The 19,991-nt window shown below is 43.1% G+C and overlaps 1 protein-coding gene across 2 annotated transcripts in view; it reads left to right on the top strand.

Annotated features, from left to right (window-relative positions):
• The first annotated feature begins 4,481 nt into the window (after nucleotides 1–4,481).
• LOC149285244 (transcription factor CP2-like) overlaps nucleotides 4,482–19,991 on the top strand; it is a 32,301-nt gene continuing 16,791 nt past the window's right edge. For both annotated transcript variants that reach the window (XM_089495550.1, XM_089495549.1), the window contains exons 1-5: nucleotides 4,482–4,603; nucleotides 9,884–10,035; nucleotides 12,631–12,707; nucleotides 15,728–15,833; nucleotides 16,316–16,422. In XM_089495550.1, coding sequence (XP_089351676.1) covers nucleotides 4,482–4,603; nucleotides 9,884–10,035; nucleotides 12,631–12,707; nucleotides 15,728–15,833; nucleotides 16,316–16,422 — 564 coding nt within the window. The remainder of the gene's footprint in view (nucleotides 4,604–9,883; nucleotides 10,036–12,630; nucleotides 12,708–15,727; nucleotides 15,834–16,315; nucleotides 16,423–19,991) is intronic.

Raw genomic sequence — 19,991 nt, 5'->3', positions numbered from 1 at the left:
GAACAATTGTAAGGAATATTTCTTTTAGCTAACTTAATTTTTACATGCAAAGTATTAATACAATATGTATTAAATAATATGTATTGAATTCTATGTACATGCATATATATATATATATATATATATAAACAGAAAGACATTACAGAAAAGGTAGGCAACAATTTTGGATTACTGAACATTACTGAACAAAGCATGGTGTATGTCAGTTATTTTTGGGCTTTACCTCAGATCTTTTTGAACCTAGCATCAACCCTGGTTACTGGGGAGTCATTGTGAGAAAACGCTGACCTCTCGTGTTCTCAGACACTGCAATAATGTGACATTGTCGCCATGGGCCTTCACCCCCATAGCGACAGCTCTGCTCTAAACCCTCATCTTCTTTGCAAGTAGGGTGAAGATTTCCCCTGAAATGACCTCATAGAGACCTGATTCAACTGATGCCCAAAACTGAACCTTGTAATTGTGAGGCCTAGCTAACTTTGTATACAGACATAATAATTTCCCAGTCTTTTATCAATACCCTTTTAAGTCATGCTAATATTGTCCCTCTTTGGGCATCTTCTGCTCGGCCAGGAGTTGGGTGCGGGCGCCTATACCATGAGGTAAAGTTCACCGCTTATGGCTTTTTAACTCATTAATGGCCCTTGTTAGTGCATAGAATGCTGATGTCTTCTGCCCAAAGCCCTTGCTGCTATCTGGCTAACTGTCACCTTTAGAACACCGAGCAGATTTAATACATTCTACAAGACTTTAAATGTTTTTCTATAGCTTTCTGGTACAGGATGGATAAGTTCTGTAGCGATTGCCCCCAACAGTTTTCCAAATCCTTCAGATTGGGTCCCACTAACCATTTAATAGCACAATTGGACTGATCCCGTGGAAGAAGCAACAACGTTTCTTGTGGTTAACGTGTTAACTTGGAAGGTGTATTTAACTGACGTTTCTTGCCACAGTCTCCACACCCATCATCCTATCTGTTCTGTCTTAAATTGTACTTATTTATGAAGGTGTTTCAGATTTAAAACCTCTAACAAAAACAATTACAACCTACCCAAATGGTAAGAAAAAAAGAGCAGTTTAAAGCTCCATAAGTAAAATTCCAATGCCTTTTATTGAAAGACAGGGTTCTATGATCCCTACAACTGTCCCTTGACATTGGTATGATGATACGTTTCACAAAAAGGGTGGCATAATGGAGGAAATGTATTTTATGCCTATATTGGGTTTGTTATATGTATAGCATATCTACCCCCTTCGTGAGTGCCTTACCTGTGATATGTTGTCTCATTTCCCCTATATACAAGTTTACTAGGGGTCTAGGAACTTTTCAGAAAAATACTCATATACCTCCAACAATTTACACATTGCTTCTTACAGTACAAGTTATATACAGTACATGGACACTCCCTCCCCTCTAGCAGGGCCCTCTTTACCTAATATATCAGTTCGTCTTAGTTCTTGTTTTAGCATACCCCTTGAATATATATGATATGGACAAAAGTATTGGGACACCTGACCATTATACCAACAGACTTTTATGACATTGCATTGTAAATACATAGATATTAATAAGTAGTTGGTCCAACTGGAAGCTATAACAGCTTCCAGACTCTTCTGGGAAGGCTTTGCACAAGATTTTGGAGAGTTTCTGTGGGAATTTTGCCCATTCATCCAGTAGAGCATTTGTGAGGTCAGGCACTGCTGTTGGGCGAGAAGGTCTGGCTCGCAATCTCGTTCATCCCAAAGGTGTTTGATTGGGTTGAGGTCAGGACTCTGTGCTGTCCAGTCAAGTTCTTCCACGCCAAACTCATCCAACCACATCTTTATGGATCTTTATTTGTTCACTGGGGCACAGTCATGCTGGAACAGAAAAGGGCCTTTCCCAAATTGTTCCCACAAAGCATGGCATAATATATATAATACATAATGGTATAATATATATTATACTGGAATAGAAAAGGGCCTTTCCCAAACTTTTCCCTCAAGTTGGAAGCATAGCATTATCCAAAATGCCTTCAGCAATGGGATTTAGGAGTAGCATCAGCAGTAGTAGAGCATGTGGCCTCAGCAGGCACTAGCAGATAGACACATGCAGCCCCTTGGTGAAGAACTGAATTTCCACAGTATATGGAAAAAATTAAGAATTGACCACTCCAGAGTAAGGACAGAGACAGAGGACAGATACCTGCAGCACCTTGGTACTGGACTGAATTTCTTTAATATTTGAAAAATCAAAAGAACTGATCCCCAAGAGGGAGAAAGGAGATAGAGCAGAAGCACTAGAACCTCACTCACTTTGAATATTCAGTGCTGAGTAACCTAATTTGGGCAGATTAACTTTCAAGAATGTGTGGCGAAAGCTGTGTTCTGTAGGGGTTGAATATACGGAAATGTATGAATAGTCAATTTATGAATGAGAAAACCTTCTTCTTTCAGACACTGGTGGTGGGCATAAAAGCAGCTGCTGGGCCCCCTACGAGAGGCCTGGCCAGATAACAACTTCCTGGTCCCAATATCTCAGAGGGTCAGTAGAAGAAGGTAGTGGCAGTCCTTCAAGGTAGGCTTTGACCATTTTAGAGGCGCTACTCTGACTTTGGGTAGCTTGGGTGGTACTAGTACCCAAGAAGGTATCAAGGACTGCTGCCCAAATGGGTGATGCTCTGGTGGATATAGTGCTGCTGCTACGCATGGGTGCAAGAAATTGGACAAGTGGGTGGCGCTACTGCTGCTGGGAATTTCAATGTCCAACTTTTGCAGCTCTCCTTCGATTAGCATTCCCTTTTTGTGCTTCATCTTACGCACCTTACAGACAAGCAAATTCTTACAAGCTATCTTTGCCCTGAATCTCACCAAGTCACCAGCACATGACCCCTCCGAGAGTCCTTGGTACCTAATGGGGGATGAGGGGGGCAGCCTGCCCCAGGTGCCACTCATTGGGGGGGGTGCCACCAGGCCATGCACCGGGTATGCACCTAGGGCTGGACTCACCTACTTGGAAAGCCGGCTAAGCACCACTGGGTTAACGCAGATATCTATGCCGCCCAACGGACACCTAACACGGGCCTACAGCTTACCGCTGTTCCAGGGACAGAGGCCTCTGGCTTAGTATATAGCGATGAGGGTCACAGCCATACCCATGAATGAGGACCCCCACGCCTGATTTTTTGGCTACTTCTACCTATCAGTCATTGATATGTACCCTCCCACTTCAACTCATCAAAAAAATGCTTGTAACGGCACCAAAATGTGGTAGATTTGTACAAATGCACAAAACCGTAACATTTTATTAAAAATAACAGTCGTACAAACTCGGAATTCACATGTCTTGGTGTTTCTAATCTATCACAGATGCTTATCACGGGCTAAAATGACATCTAATATAGTCCATTCCTCCATAGACTTTCGTTAGTTGGTGCGCAATTGGGTGAATAAGACAGAGACATTCCACCGTTTATCATGAGCTGCATGATGAGTCCGGGTGTTTGCATATTAGATGGGACTGATAACGGACCCGGAACACATACAACCGGAAAATATGCTCCGCCGGGAAGCGGTATATTACAATTTCGAATGTAATATTTTCATTTTCGAAAACGTGTTTACTCTGACACTAGAGTTTGCCCTGTAAAATAACTGTCGTAAAACTACCGCTGTCCCGGCCTTACAGGGGGATAAAATTTGGCCAAATCCCCGACAATGAAAGGGTTAATAATTAGATCCCATGCGTGTCCAAAACACACGCCTGAGCACACGCGACACAGTAACTACTACTCCACTCTATATTCACGCCTCTCTTTTACCGCCACCAATCGCATCCTCTTCCGCATTGTAGTTCCGCCCACATGCTGCCGCCCTGTCACTAATCGCAGAGGAAGCCCTGCCTCTGGGCCCTGCGGTTTGTCGTGCTGAGTAATTGATTGGCCGGCCGGCTGGCTCAGGGGAGGCGCCTGCGTCATGGTGTGCGTCGCGTCGGCTGCCCCTGCTTCCTCCATGTTGCGTGGCTGAGCCGCTGGGACTGAATGTAACTCTCGCCCAGGTTCTGGTGAGCCGACAGGAGCCAGTCGGAAGGGTGTCATCCCCGGCGCGTCCGTTTCCAAGCTCCGCGCTTAAGCCGGCCTTAATGTGTGTTGGTGTCGGTGCCATTCGTGCTGCCAGCGGGGCACACGCTGTCTGACGAGGAGGGTCACGGCAGTTCTTCTGCCAGCGGCTTCAGCCATGATCTCCTGAGAAGCTGCGCTCTCCGGCATGTGCCGCCGCTTCCTGTGCTGCTGTTACCCGCTCTCTCGTGGAGAAGGACAGGCATGGTGTAGCGCTACCCTGGCATGTGCTTCCCTGCATCTACAGTAACTTCACCCGTCGGGGCTCGAGGACATAGTGTTTATGGACAGGCTGTAGCTGCCATTGCTGGTTGTGGTCCCACCCAGGTGGTCGCATTTACCTATAGCAACAGTTTCGGTGCAGGTAACATCCCAATCGGAACCATGGCCTGGGCTTTAAAGCTGCCCCTGGCGGACGAGGTGATCGAGTCCGGCTTGGTCCAAGACTTCGATGCCAGCTTGTCTGGGATCGGCCAGGAGTTGGGTGCGGGCGCCTATAGCATGAGGTAAAGTTCACCGCTTATGGCTTTTTAACCCGTTGATGGCCCACGTGAGTGCGTGGAATGCTGATGTCTTCTGCCCAAAGCCCTTGCTGCTATCTGACTGTCACCTTTAGAACACCGAGCAGATTTAATACATTCTACAAGACTTGTTTAGATGTTGTGTACATTCTATAGAAACACAGAGCTTGTCTAGTTTGCCAGTTTTTAGTAATGTAGGCGCTCGAACCTTAATGTTAATCTTGCCTTAGATTCAGCTGTATGCCTATCCGTGCATGTTATATATATATATATATATATATATATATATATATATATATATATACACTCCCTCTATAGTAGGCTCTAGCACTTTTGCTGGGAGACTGTTCCACTTAGCTACCACCCTCTCAGTAAAGTTTCCTTATCTCTGCTCTAATTTTAAAATGTAACCTCTTTCTTCTTTGAAATAAACTTTCTTGTGTTAAATCCCTTTTATTGTTTTGTATAGCTACTTTCTGGTATGGGATGGATGCTTCTGTAGCCCCTCCACACATGCAGTGCACTGGCAGTAATGTGTCGATTGCCCCCCAACAGTTTTCCAAATCCTCCCAGAGTGGGTCCCACTAGCTCGTTAACCATTTAATAACACAATTGGACCGATTCCATTTCTTGTGGCTATCATATTATCTTGGAAGGTGTATTTACCTGACGTTTCATGCCACAGTCTCCATACCCATCATCCTATCTGTTCTGTCTCAATGTTTACTGATTTACAAAGTTATTTCAGATTTAAAACCGCTAACAAAAACAATTACAATCTAAATGTAAATATATCGGGTGCAAACTGATGTACTTTGCCCTTTAAATTTTACACTATAGTAGAAGGGGAGGTGCAATAAGTTCAGCTATATGGAAAGTATGGTGGTCGTACAGGCATCTTGGTCAGGGTACAACAGATATTGTTTTATATTACTTTCTTACGCTAGTCACCCCTGTAAAGGTATGGGTGGCCAACTACAGATCTCTAGAGTCCTCTGTCCAGGGCCACTCTCTCTAGCTGGTTCCAGGTGTAACCCGTCTTTTTGGTGTCAGTCTCGAGGTCGTGTTGCCAGGTGTCTCTTGAATGGCTTTGTTTCCACTTGCCTTGAGTGTTAAACCTCTGTGCCTGTTGGGCGATGTTGGCTGATTACGCAGAGTCTGCCCGACGCAGTCCACTTCTACTTCTTCCTCTGCTGGCAAATTCCCTCCCAAAGATTGGTGTTGCTGATGGTGTCTGGCCAGCAAGTCTGGAGAATCTTTCTAAGGCAGCTGTTGAAGGTCTGGACCTTCCTGATTGTCCTCCAGGTTTCAGCACCATACAGTAGGGTCTGACTTCGCATTCATTGGAGTGGAACAATTAAATCCTTGTTGCCAAAACAGCTCTCTGGAGCTCCAGATGTTCTTGAGCTGTAAGAATCTTGCTTTGGGAATCCTTGCCTTAACATCTACATCAGTGCTACCCAGCTGGTCAATGATGCTGCCTGGGTAGATGGACTGTACTTCTTCCAGGGGACTTCCATTTAGTGTGACTGGGTCATTGCTAATGGATTTTACCTTGAGGATCTTTTTGTCTTTGTGCTGTGTGGAGGGAGTGTAAGGTCATTGGGCAATGTCCACTGGATTCAGTTTACGTGCTCACTCCTTCATAATACCATCAATGGCAAAGAGGAAGACGGAGGGTGACAACAAGCATCCTTGTCTGACTCAGGTTTGCGTCTGTAAGTTGTCTGTGAGCTACCCTCCATGGATCACTCTTGCAGACTTTCCACGGTATGAGTTCTCGGGGTGACCAACTTGGCTGGGATGCCGAAGTGTTGGAGGAGCTTCCAGAGGCTCTCTCGATCCACACTGTCGAACGCTATCTCATGGTCGACAAAGTTGATGTGCAGTGATGTTCTCCTGGAAGCCTGCCTGTTCATCTTATAGCTTTGTGGTTTTAAGCTTTGTCTTTAATGCACTTGCTGTACCTTTCATAAAGCACCCCAATGCATGGCATACAGTAATATTGCGAATAGGATTGTGGGTACATGTGCCCCCGCTTACAGCCCCCTGCACATAATCACTTTGATGTTTTGCTTCAGTGATGTTTAAGTCATTGTAAATAATTTGTCTATAGATCTTTTTACCGGAGAGCCGCAATACTTCTGTTATGATCTTCCCCCGATATGAAGCTAAGCGTGTAGTAGTAGGTTTTCACCTCCCCTGCTGTAAAGTAGGCAGATGAGAGGTTGCCTTGCAGTGTATTGAATGAAACTATTCAGAAAAGTGCAAGCCTGAAAGTGTCTCTAATGAAATGGACAATGATGACCACTTGCTTGTGGACGGTACCGGCCTTGGCCATCAGTGCACAAGCTGCAAGACGAAAGGGAATAAGAATAAAGGGGTACAAATTCAGTAATTATGGAAAAAAAACATGAATAGGTAGACTCGGCACTCTGCGGATTCAGAGACACCCGCCCCAGTACTACAGTTCTCGGTGATGTATTTGTTTTTGGACATCTGTTTGGCATAACGTTAGTCTTCTGGCTGTCTATCTTTAAAAATTCTATGACCATCAAAAACACTTCATCTGGCAAGCACATGCAGCGCCAAATCCTCGCTGTATCCTGCATGTCTCGCATACCTTAGTTTGCGTAAGTGTTATGTATGACAAGGTTGGAATGATTTTCGGTGGCCTCGTCGCGAAGTTTAGCCCTCTTCTGAGTGGACCTATTAGGGTGAGCAGTAATTAATGGATCATTGATGTGTACTTGAACTAATGGTATTAACAGGCGCGAAGCTACTGCCTGCGCTTTGTTAAACGCAGTGAGTGTCGGAGATTGCCTGCTGAGGAGGCCAACTAAACACACAGCACCCCCTGTATTAAAGTAATCACACTTGGCCATTGGTGGAGTTGTGTTACACAAAGTTCATGAACCTGTGGAGTGAGTATGTATGGCATGTTGATATTGTGTTTTACATTGCTGTGCTGCGGTAGTAGAATAAATAAAGACTTTGCAGTAGAAGATTTATAATGTTAAATGTTCTTAGCGCCTATTGCAACTGATCTATAGACTATATAATCCATCTCTCTACATGCCAAACTAAAAAATAAAGTAATAATAATAATAAGGCTAAGATGCCAATATTTAGTTGTACGCTACAAATACTTGTGCACAGGTATTAAGCGTGAACATTTTACTTCGGATACACGCCAACTCGGAGCAAGGGTCACCCCCCCCATGTGATACTAATGCCCACTATGTTCCACGTCTTGCTCTTTTCTTTGGCTTTTCTTCTTCCTGTTGCATGTGTGTGTGTATTTTGTCATAAGTGTCCTTTTTTTATATATATATATAATATGGCGGAAGCGCATGCATTTCTAATATAATATATATCTGACCAGCTTCTGTGCTGATTAAAATGTAATTTTTTTTTTTCCTGGCGAAAAGTATAAAAAGACTTCCGAACCAAAGCTTTCTTCTTTATAAATGTGAAGTACCGCCGAGGCTGCCTTGTGAAAACAGCTGCTGGAGATCCGAGTGTGCAATTTCAGAAATGTGCGAGTTAACTTGTGTCAGGGGGAGCATTATTTAATCCAATTTGCTTTATCAGCAAAAAAACTCCCAGGCTCATCTTTCAGAGCAGAACACTTTTTAATTTTCTATTTATATGTCTTTTCTTAAACTACCTTGGCATATGTTAAAAAATGATACCCAGATTTCAGGCAGATACCCCACGGAAACTTGTGGTTTGTTTTGGTTTTATTTTAAATCATTGGGTTTCAGTGTCTTTTTTTTTTTTTTTTTTTTTTTTTTTTCATAATGATTTTTCCGGGAAGACATTTGCGCTGTTCTTAGGATGCCTACATCCCCTCCAAACTCTGCCTGGCGCTACGTATCTTGGGTGACCCAACATCTCTCATAAAACAGCCACTGATCTGTCGATGAAGGTGGGCTAACAATTGGGATTATATATATATATATTTGCCATCATCCAGAGTTTGAAAATTGAGAAAAGGTACGATTTCTAATGGAGAATCTCATATGGGAACTGTGAATGTACAAAAGAGCCACTGTTGGTTTTTTTTTTGTTTTTTTTTTTTAGCTTTCAGTTTTAAGGAAGCATGGTTTTCCATGTTTTTATTTTATGCTGCCGGCGACATGTCATTTATATTAGTTTTTCTGCCTCTGGTTAGACTTCAAAGGTGGCTGCAAATTCTTTCCATCTAACCGTACATCTCGTCAGTGGGCTGGTCACACATGGTAGCATTGGAGTCTTTTTGATTGATTATATGTTTAGACGTTCTGCTATTTGCTAAGGAAACCAGTTTAGTTTCATGTCACCCGCGGTTTGGTAACATAGTTTGAATGCCAATGTTGGATGTTGACCAAAATGAAGCGTGACCAAGACTTCTTATTTTTAGTACTGTGAAAATTAGGAAATTTTTACAGCGCCTATTACATCTTTATTACAGCGCCATTAAGGGAATTAAGTAAAATGGCAATAGTGATTTGAGTTTTTTTTTTGTTTGTTTTTTTATTTCTTTGTTGTGTGAATAAAAATAAAAAATGTTGTTGCCAGCAGCGATAGTGCTGATTATAGTAGAACTGAACCCCCTGTCTCCAAATATTGAATACATTGTAGAGTTTAAATGTGAATTTACCAAATGATGAAAACATTTGTGTTGCACTTTGAATGGTGTAGAGGAGCGAATTGGGAAGACATCCCAGTTAATATCTGTTCTTTAGGAAGTTCTGTAAGTTTCCCCAATTGTTCCGTCCTGTACTCACTTTATAGGTTGTGTGGATTCGGATTTTTAAAGAATTCAGCACCAGGTCCACCCCCTTCCAGACATCGGCACATTTGGCTGACCGGGCACTGGGAGTGCTGACTATCGCCTTTAGTCCAACCACATAATGTTTTCATCTTTCTCCCTGTGATATCCTGAGGACCCCTGAAAGGGGCATGGGATCGATCTTGGGACTGATCTTGGGACTTCTGAGTTTGATGTCACAAAAACCCTCTCCAAATGGCAGACAATTTCACCTCTGCTGTAGTCTTCCTCAGTTCTCATCGACTCTTGTGCCATTCTGACAAAAATATTACGCTTTGCCGTAATGGACGTTCATGTTTGTTCGGATACAAATGCTTTTTTTTAAAGTTAATTTGTGTGAAGTACAACAAAAATATCTTGACGTGGATCGTACCTGTAATACAGATTTTCATTGTTGTTGTCCTGTCTAGACTTTTTTTTTTACACACTCGTGCTTCCTTTCATTTCAGTGATGTGCTTGCCTTGCCGATATTTAAACAAGAGGAATCTAGTCTGCCCTCTGAAAATGAAAACAAAATCCTACCGTTCCAATACGTTCTCTGCACCGCTACCTCCCCTGCTGTGAAACTTCACGAGGAGACGCTCACGTATCTCAACCAAGGTAACTTATGCTGTGCAGACTTACAAACAGAGAAGAAAATGTATCGTTTATAGTTGGAGATCCTCTCTCTGTCCAAGAACAAATGTTGTGCCTCTCAATAGGCGCTCTAGAATCAGAGGATGAACGGTTTCACCAATGCTTTTTGTCGTGTTTACTTTTTTGTTGAAATCTGGTACAATTGAGTCCAAGTAGTTCTGTCAGGGCTACCAACTTTGTATTTAAACGGCCAAGACAGATACTCAACAATAGATTCATTCAGATTGCAGGCCCTTATTCCAAATGTTAGCAGCCGTCCTTTAGATTATTTTCCTGATTACATATTAACCACTCTACAGAAAGCTACAACCCCCTCTTCACAAGGACATCCCACCCTGTAAAATAATTCTGCAATGCTGTTTACCCCAGGGTCACACACTTTACACTAAGGTCGATTTTTAATGAATCCTGGCTTATTTGGCCCAAAATATTTTTTTTTACTTTTTTTTTGCATAGCAGATCCAAAAAGTTAAGAGATGCCAGTAATGTGTACCACGCCACCTATATTGCCAAAAATCCAGTGGCAACCATTCTGGACCTTTTTGATTAAATTGCAGCATATTTCTTTCACATTTATAGTAAAGTTTTTGAAAAACCTGACAAACCCCACATGTTTTTGCAGTTTGTTCTTATTTAGTTTGTTTTGTAGACAAACCACCAGATTACGTCCTTGTGGCCTCTGAATTGTTCAAGGTCACAGCAGATACTTCTGGGTTTAAATATATATTTTTACATTTGTAATATATTCCTTGTATTTAAAATATACAATTTAGGGAATGTACTTTCTTAAAGGTGACTTCGTTACACTCAGCTCCAGAAGCTTTTTAGACCTAATAAATGCAGCTTTAAAAAATAACTTTTGTGTAAACTGCTAAATATTTTACTGCAGTCTGAACATACGTTGTTTTATTACTGTAGAGCACTTATAGCCCTTTACACACACGGATAAGATCAGGAATATTCTACAGAGGCATATTTGGTTCCATGGATTCTCCGTTCTCATTGAAGTCAACAAAACTAGTTTTACATGTATGACGTGCTGTAGCCTCCCTCCCTCCCTATTATCTACCCTTAACCCCCCGGCACTTACCTTTTCAGCAGGCCTGCGGCGAGTCTCCCTGTTCGGTCTCGAACAGGGAGACTCGCCGCAGAGGAGAGAGAGAGAGAGAGGGGGGCGCCGAGCGGGTACTGACAGCTTGGTAAGCGAAAACCACTCGGCGCCCCTTTCTCTCTCTTTCGCTTCAATAAAAAAAAAAAAAAAAAAGGGCTTGGGGCGGCAAAGTGCCGCCTGGAGCGGTTGCCCCACTCGGCTCCATTGTCGGGCTGGCCCTGCTCTCAAGGGTACGAATTTCCCTAACAAGCAGTTTAGTCTTTTATATGCAAGGCTTTCATTCTCTGTGCGTGCTTACGGCTTCCTATAAAATAGCATGGGGTAGGTCTGTCTTGGCCTTAATTCCCCCTGTGATTAACATGAAGTCCTGGGTATAATACGTACCTCAACTCCAGCTTCACATACACACATATACTGTCACGCCTCCCACATCTGCATTTAGGACCCCCTCCCAGCGTACCCACCTTTTGTAGGCTCAGGAGAAGGCTTCTTCCCTTGTGGTCCAGCAGCTGGTAACAGGTCTGGTTTTGTGCTCCCTCGCGGACCACACATGCTGCCTGCATCCGAGTGCTGGGAAATGTCATATCCCGGGGGTCAGACTCTGCGTGCCGCGACAAACGCCCATGGAGAGTGCTTTGCTGGAGGCTGTGCTCATCACTGTCGGTGTTACAGCCACCCAGTATTAAGTACTCTGGTATAATATGCAGTTGTTTATATTATACCCAAGCTTTTATGGTCAACATCCACCGGTCTGTATAACTGAATACTGTTCCATTCCATAATGCATTATTCTAACTTCGTTAAGACCATGCAAAAGGCTGCACACTTAAGGTAAAGTAAATGTAACATGTAACATGGCTCATAACAGGAACTTGAGATAACTAATCGAATAACCCCTGTTTGCTCCAGAATGGATCTTTTGTAGGGATGATCTCGTGCCCATTTTTGGGGATTTTTTGAATGCTAAAAGTATACCCATACATTGTGGCTGGTGACGGCTAAACTTGCCTGCTTAGTGACTGCTTCTAACAACGATACAAGTTGGGCACTTGTTGAAATCAGCGGTTGCTAAACCCACAAGTTGAGTAAATGCATTTACTGCAGTCTATGGAAAGGGAGTCCATTGTGTGTTTATTTAAATGGGGACCAAAGTGTTCTTGTTAATACGCTACTTTTTTACTGTGTCCTGTGCATCGCAAACTCTCCATCCCTGATATTTTATTTCTTTAGGTCATTAATATGGCATATGGGGGTTTTCAAAGCCATAATTTGCCATTAAAACAAACCATGGGTGTTCTCGGTGCTGGGGACAAATGTGTCATTCTATTTATATTAGGTTTCAGGAGAAAACTAAACGGAGAAAGGAACTTTTTTAAAATGTTTGTTTCCTTCTTAATTTCATCTCTTCTTAATGACAGTTGTTCTGAAATGTCTCTTGTATAATACAGGTCAGTCCTATGAAATCAGGATGTTGGACAATCGAAAGATGGCAGAGCTGCCTGAAATCACCGGGAAGATGGTTAAGGTAGGTGGCCCGGTGTTGATGAGCTCTTAAAGGGGCGTTCTAGTTTTCTGTACAGCCCCACTGACAAAGACTGTATATTAAAGTACTTTGGGAGTACTTTTAATATGCATATGTTACCTGTTTAAAAATGATATATAGTCTTACCTGGCGAAAACACTGCCACTCCAGGGTGGCTTCATAACACCCCATCCACTGTCCTTATTTTGAGCCAGTTTGCTGGGATTAAAGCTCTCCCGTTAAATAAGTGCGCCCACTTTATGGGTTTTGTTAACCTTTGCATGCACTAGAGCTGGCTGGTTAAAAGCCCGTTCATTTAAAAGTGACGTTCATCTATTTTATGTCTTAAAGGGCATATGTTGGCTAGAGTAGCCCTTTATGTTTATCGCATACTACACCTGGATGGCAGGAACGGCTGCTTTGTTCCAAATAAGATTAAATAAAGGATCCCCCAGCCTTTTCTCTGGATTAATCAAAATGGCGCTGTGAGTCCTGTTACCGTTGTTATTGTTTGGCTGTGCTTGTGTGTATTCAATGTGTGCTCTGTTCTGGACACATTTTACGTATTTTGTATAAACAAACAGAATCTGGATGGATTTTTCTCCGGACTGGAACTACATTATTGATTTGGTTTCCACACCAACTGATTTGTTTGCATGAAACACATGGCGTCCATAGATTAATTTTAAACATATCGATCAGTGCAGCAGTTTATCTATAGAAGAATGTATTACACAAACCTGTGGTCCCTTACCCACGCTGGTAACAAAATGTCAGCAGTTTGTATTGACTTTGGTTTCAATGACTGTTGATGCCAGTGGAATTACACCCCACTTGCACTGTTTGATTCCTCACCACTGATCTTGTTCACAGTAGTATTTAGCACCTGTCAGAAACCTGCTAACCGTTCGGAAGCTATTTTTCCTGCGTATAGTGGCAGTACGTATGGGTTGTTCTTTCCCCTCACGACAAGCTTCTGAAAGACCAATCAAAAAGTAAACTCCTCCCCTCTTACCCATAAAAGCCGGCAAACTGGTAGAGTCCTCAGTTCTTTCTTGTCCCTCGTAGGGTGAACAGCTTAGTGGATTCTTCTGATGGTGCGGCACACGGGTTGTTGCCGGGGGGGGGTGAGTGTTTGGCTGCGGTTTAAACTTCCCGGGTGGAAGTTCCGTACTGCGCGCCTCGTAACTGGCTTACAGAGGCAGCGTTCACTCTATCCTGTTTGGTTACGGAGGAGGAGCATGTGCAGCTGTGTGGAACGAACGTCCGGGTGGCTATTCGTTCCACTGTGATCCTGTAGCGCGATCTTAGCATGAGCGGGACGGATCGTTTTTATGGCGCCAATTCTGATGATTTGGCAGCCTATTTTAAGCTGTGCAAACCTGACTGACCACAAGAGTCCACGCGGTTGTCTTGCATTGGTTTTAATGCTCCTGCTCCTCCTGCTAAATAGCTGCTTCTAAAGCTTGATATATAGCCTGTGCAGAGTGTAATATGCCGCTCCTGGACGGCTACAGAAAAAAGGACTTGCCAACAGTGCTGCGGACATCTTGGCAAAAGAAAAGCAAAAAGACATGCAGTCATTCTTATGCTGGTTCCAAGGTAATTTATCCCAGACCTTTCAGCATTTAAAGCTAAATCTCCTGCACCTGAGTCACCTGCAAAAGGCATTAAAGGCGACATAGTCTGTTCTTCGGGAGAATGCTCTTGCTCATCTGAGACTAATCCAGAGGACGGATTTGACTTTCCACCTCAAGAAATTGACAAGTTTATTAAAGAAGTTAACTGCGTTCTTCAGTTTCAACCGAGAGCAACTAAGAAGGGTTTCCCCTATTCCTCCCAAATTAGTGGAATTGATGCAGAGGGAGTGGAATAACCCCAGCAATCGAGCTTTTATTTCTAAGCATTTTAAGCAATTCAAGTTTCAAGAAGATATTAAATGGCAAGAGCTTCCAAAGGTAGAGGTGCAAGTTGCACAGTTATCTAAGTAAACCAAGCTTCCTATAGGTGAGATAGCGGGACTCAGAGACGCTATGGATGAGAGAGCTGTAACAGCCGTTAGGAGAATGGTTCAGAGTAAAGCAGCTTCAGCGGGAGCAGCTGTTATCAAGCCCTGTTGATATAGAAAATGGAAGATTACTTTATGGCCAGACGGGCAGTATGGTTAAGATCTTGGAAGGTGGATACAGCCTCTAAAGCAGCCTTATGTGACCTGCTGTTTGAACAAGGAAGTAAAAGATTTTTCAACTAAAAGTTAGTCATTTTTTTCTAAATTTTTCACCATATTTTATACTTTTTTTTTTAACAGTAAACAATATGATACAATCAAAACAATGTCATCTAAAGAAAGCCCTTCTTGTCCTGAAAAAAACAATATATAACTTGTGGGTTCAGTAAATGGGAAAGAAGAAAATTACAGCTAAACACGAGCAGCGCAGAAATGTTAAAATGGCCTTTGTCACGAAGGGGTTAAAATGTCATATTCTGTTTGTACGTGTACATTAATAACTCTGGGGTGATCACTTCCCCACATGTTAAAAGCCTACAGGTACCAAACACCCCCTATCTGCCTGGCAGCTAGGTGACCCATTGTTATTTCTTTTACTTCTTAGGCCTCTTCTTGCCATGTCTCCTATAACTCAGGAGGTCACACTGTCGGCACACACAACATCTTCATGTTATGATTTGAGAAATATGGTTAATTTTCCATAACTCTGAAGATGCTAGGTGCTGCGTCCGCTGTGACCCCACTGCCTGGACCCTGTATGATTTTAGGGCACCCAAGGCAAGACATCTGGCATTCCTTTGAATATACCCTGCTTGGATGCGTTTCATGTCATCCATTTATGGCTGGATGTGGCATCATGCAAGATGCCTTGTTAACCGTAGGTATTTTGCATGACAGATACTTTACAAGACATCCTTGCGTTTTGTGTTTTTTTTTTTAGTGCATGGAGCTTCTGTATAAGTATTACTGGTGGAAATGTGTATTATGAATGAGATGGGTTTTTTTTCTTCTTCAGAGCATCTTCCGTGTGGTTTTTCACGACAGGCGTCTTCAGTACACCGAACACCAGCAGCTGGAAGGGTGGAGATGGAACAGGCCTGGGGACAGAATACTTGACATTGGTAGGAAGACAGAACATGTTATGTACTAACTATATCTATTAACTTTTTTTTTTTTTGAGATAACATGTTCTTCTTGATTTTACTGTAAAAGTTGCTGTTCTACCCACTATGCTGAATTGGACACCTTTATAACAAAATACAGCATTGGAAACATCATGTCTGCTAATGTTGGATACATCCTTTCCCGCATTCATAATTTTTGTTGGGATGTGAAAGCAGACACCTTATCGGTGCAGACATAGATCTAAAACCAGTAAACATAATGAGTAGAAATAAACCGAAATCCAATCCACATAACTAATATGCTGCAATGTGAATTGCTCCATCTGAAAAAAGCAACCATGGCCACCATGTTTTTATCCATGGAGCTTGAGCCATTTGTTACAAGGGGGCTTGTGAGCCTATTATAGTCACCAACATTTTATAATTAAGTAGCACTAGAATTGGATCTACCTGTTATATTGTTCTTTGATGTGTTTCAGATATTCCCATGTCGGTGGGTATAATTGACCCAAGGACACATCCAAACCAGCTAAACACTGTTGAGTTTTTGTGGGATCCTTCAAAAAGAACATCTGTGTTTATTCAAGTAAGTATTTCTTACCCATGTGGGTTGCTGTGCATTAAGCTATCCCCAAGCAATTGTTGGACCACGGGGTTTTCTGGTTCTCCATTCGCAATTGTCTATTAATATTGTTATATTTGATATGTTTGTAGAGATTTTTAAAGGAACAGTCATGATTTGGTTTTGTTCACACACACCTGTTCCTGCTTTACAACCCCCATCGAGTCTTTATACTTTGCTGAATTTCTGCGAGACGCGCTGATAGGCCTCTAAGCCGACTAACCAGGAACAATGGCACATGTGCAGATAACCCAGCAGTGCTGCTTTGCTGAAGCAGCCAATGGGAAAACAAACAAGTAGGCTCTCAATAAAACACCATTAACTTTGTGGAGAGAAGATGACCAATTCAATGTATGGGGGGGGGGGTGTATTCCTTGTGATTCTCAGGATCTTAACAGACTTCAAGGTTATCTCCTTTGTCACTGATAAGAAACGTATTGTCCATCTTGTATCTGAATAGAATAGGGTGACATTTTGGGTAGTTTCTGTTGGTCCCTACTGAGGATACAGCTGTTCATATTGTAGATACATTCAGCACAAGTATATGTAGCCTTCTATAGTTCAATATGTAAAGGAGATCTTGGAGCAAAGTGCAAAAGTTTGCACCTTAACAGAAACCTTTAATAAAAACAAATCAATAGACACGTATTCTGCTTTGTGCAAATATACATATGCACTACATGACCAAAAGTACTCGGCCACCCCTTCTAATTAATGAGTTAAGGGTTTTCAGCCACTCATCGCTAATAGGTTTGTAAAATAAAGCACATAGGTCGCCATCTCCATAGGCGAACATTAGCAGTGGAATGGGAAACGTTAAACATGGCACTGTCATAGAATGCCACCTTTCATGCAAGCCAGTTCATTACGTTTCTGCCTTGCTTAATATTCCTCGGCCCATTTTAAGTTCTATTATTGTGAAGTGGAAGTGTCTTGGAGTAACAGCTTAGACATCGTGGTAGACCATAGACACCCGGTACAGGGCTGCTGAACTTAACTGCATAGCGCATAAAAATCACCTGTCCTGTAGCATCACTCACTACAGAGTCCCAAACTGCCTCTTGAAGCAACATCCGCCAAGCACTGTGCGTCGGGAGCTTCAGGAAATGGGTTTCGTGGCCGAGCAGCTGCACACAAGTTGAACATTACCATGTGCAATGCCAAGCGTTAGCTGATGCCGTGTAAAGCAAACCACCATTGAAGCAGTGGAAACATTTTGTCTGGAGTGTTCATTCACGCTTCACAGGAAGTCTGATTAACAAATCTGGGTTTGGCAGATGCCAGGAGAACGCTACCTATCAGAATACATAGTGCCTACTACAAAGCTTGATAAAGAAGGAATGATGGTTTGGGCTCCTTAATTTGAGTGAAGGGTAATGTTAATGCCCCAGAATTGAAAGACGTTTTAGACAACTGCATGCTTCCAGCTTGTGGTACCAGTTTAGACCTTTCCTGTTACAGCGCAACTGTGCCCCAGTGCACAAAGAGGTCCATTAAACAAATGCTTTGATGAGCTTGGTGTGGAGAAACTAAAGTAAACTAAACTACACAGGGCCCTGAGCTTAACTCCATTGAACACCTTTGGAATGAATTGGAAGGCTGACTGTGAAACAGGCTTTCTCATCAGTGCCTGACCTCGCAAATGCTCTCTTCACTGGAATGGCACACATTCTCACACACTCTAAAATCTTGTGGAAAGCCTTCCAAGATATACCCTGCATTTAATAACATTCACTAATGCTTAGTAAGGGATGTACATTGTTACAATAGAACACAGCCACACACAAACTATACATAGGATCTTTATTTCCCTGCCATCCCAGGTGACACTAAGGATAGACTGCTCCTCCGTACCTGATAGGGCAGGACTCAAACTTTAAAAGGGCCCTCCCCTCCTACTAACACCAGTTTTGTTTTTTTTTCCTGCCCTACCAGGTAGGGGGGACTCGTCTACCTTTTATTATTTTCTTCGGCTCTAGGTTGAGCCGTTTTCCCCAGGCTAAGCCCCCATTCCTGGGGGATACCTTGCACCTTAGGCTGGTGCTGCGTCGCCCAGCGCTTGTCCCGGTTCCTGGATGCTGCTGCGGTGGCGCCGTCGTCGTCTCGGCGATTAGCGCGGCACCTCCTATGGCCGGGGACGCCTGCCGGTCTGAGGATTCAGCGGCTAGATGCCGCTGTTGCGGCTTACTGGCTTTAGCCATAATGGCGTCTGCAGACTTCCGATTCGGGCGTCTGCACTTCCGGTTGTGCGTTCCAAGCCTCGTTTTGGTCAAAATTCAAATTTTTGGCGCCAAACTCTCTGCTGTTGCAGATTACAGCCTAATTTCAGCTCCCTTTTCACTATATATATATATATATATATATATATATATATATATATATATATATATATATATATATATATATATGGTAAGTGATTTGGCTGCTATGTGTGTTCCTGCTGTTTTCTTTTGGTCAGGTGCTGTTGCATCTTTCATTATGTCGGCCCCTGATAATTCTGAGCTGCCCTCTGTTGAGGACAAGCCTAAGAAAGCTGCTATGAAGTCTAAACATGCCCAATGCTCTGGGTGTCACAAGGCTTTGCAGGATTCTAGGAAGAAACTCTGCTCCGCTTGCCTGAGATCTGTAGCGGATTCTGAGCCGTCTGGGGGTAGGGAGTTTTTGACCTGACTTAGAGGAGATGCAGTCTACCTTCTCTGCGTTCCTGCCTATCATCACCTTCCAGCGTTACAAGACCCTCCTCTCCTGCGGCGTCAGCCTTTGTACTCAGACTCTGAGTTTGACTATCCTGAGGTAGAGGAAGGTTCCTCAGAGGAAGGAGAGATCCGGGAGGAAAGTTAATTTTTGGTCCCGGTGGAAGAAATTGAGACTTTAATTTCTGCTGTGAGAGTCAGCTATGCATTTGGAGGAGGTCTCCACCCAGAAAAATGACTCTTTGGTGCCAGCTTCTCCAAGCAGTCTGCCTCGTTTCCTGTTCATCCTGCGCTTTCTGACATTATCAAGCAGGAATGGAACCTCCCGGAAAGGAGGGTTAACCTGTCCAGACGGGTTAAACACATGTTTCCCTTTGATGAGAACTTTGCTGAGTTTTGTGCTACCCCGCTGGTGGATACTGCTGTTATGAAGGTCTCCAGGAAGACTACTCTGCCGCTTGAGGATGGCTGTCATTTTTCTGACCAGATGGAAAAGAAAGCCGAAGCTGCGGTTAAGAAATCTTTCGAGGCTTCAGCTGCTGTCTTTAAACCGGGAATTGCTTCTGCCTCAGTTTCCAGAGCTGTCAAGATTTGGCTCTCCCAGATCGAAGAGGATATTGCTGCCAAAACCTCCAGGGAGACTATCCTTAAGAATGTTGCTGCTGTGAAATTGGCCGTGGATTTTCTCTGTGATACCTCCATTGAAAACATCAGAATGACGGCCAGAGCTTCAGCGCTTTCGGTTGCAGCTAGAAGAGCCTTGTGGCTCAAGGCCGGGGCAGCGGATAATGCCTCTAAGAACAGACTTCTTAATATCCCTTTTAAGGGTAAGACTTTATT

Source organism: Sceloporus occidentalis, unplaced genomic scaffold, assembly GCF_023333645.1.
Source record: "Sceloporus occidentalis isolate IW3139 unplaced genomic scaffold, rSceOcc1.0.p SCAF_82, whole genome shotgun sequence".
NCBI classification, from domain to species: Eukaryota; Metazoa; Chordata; class Lepidosauria; order Squamata; family Phrynosomatidae; genus Sceloporus; species Sceloporus occidentalis.
This window is presented reverse-complemented; position numbering and strand designations above follow the sequence as displayed.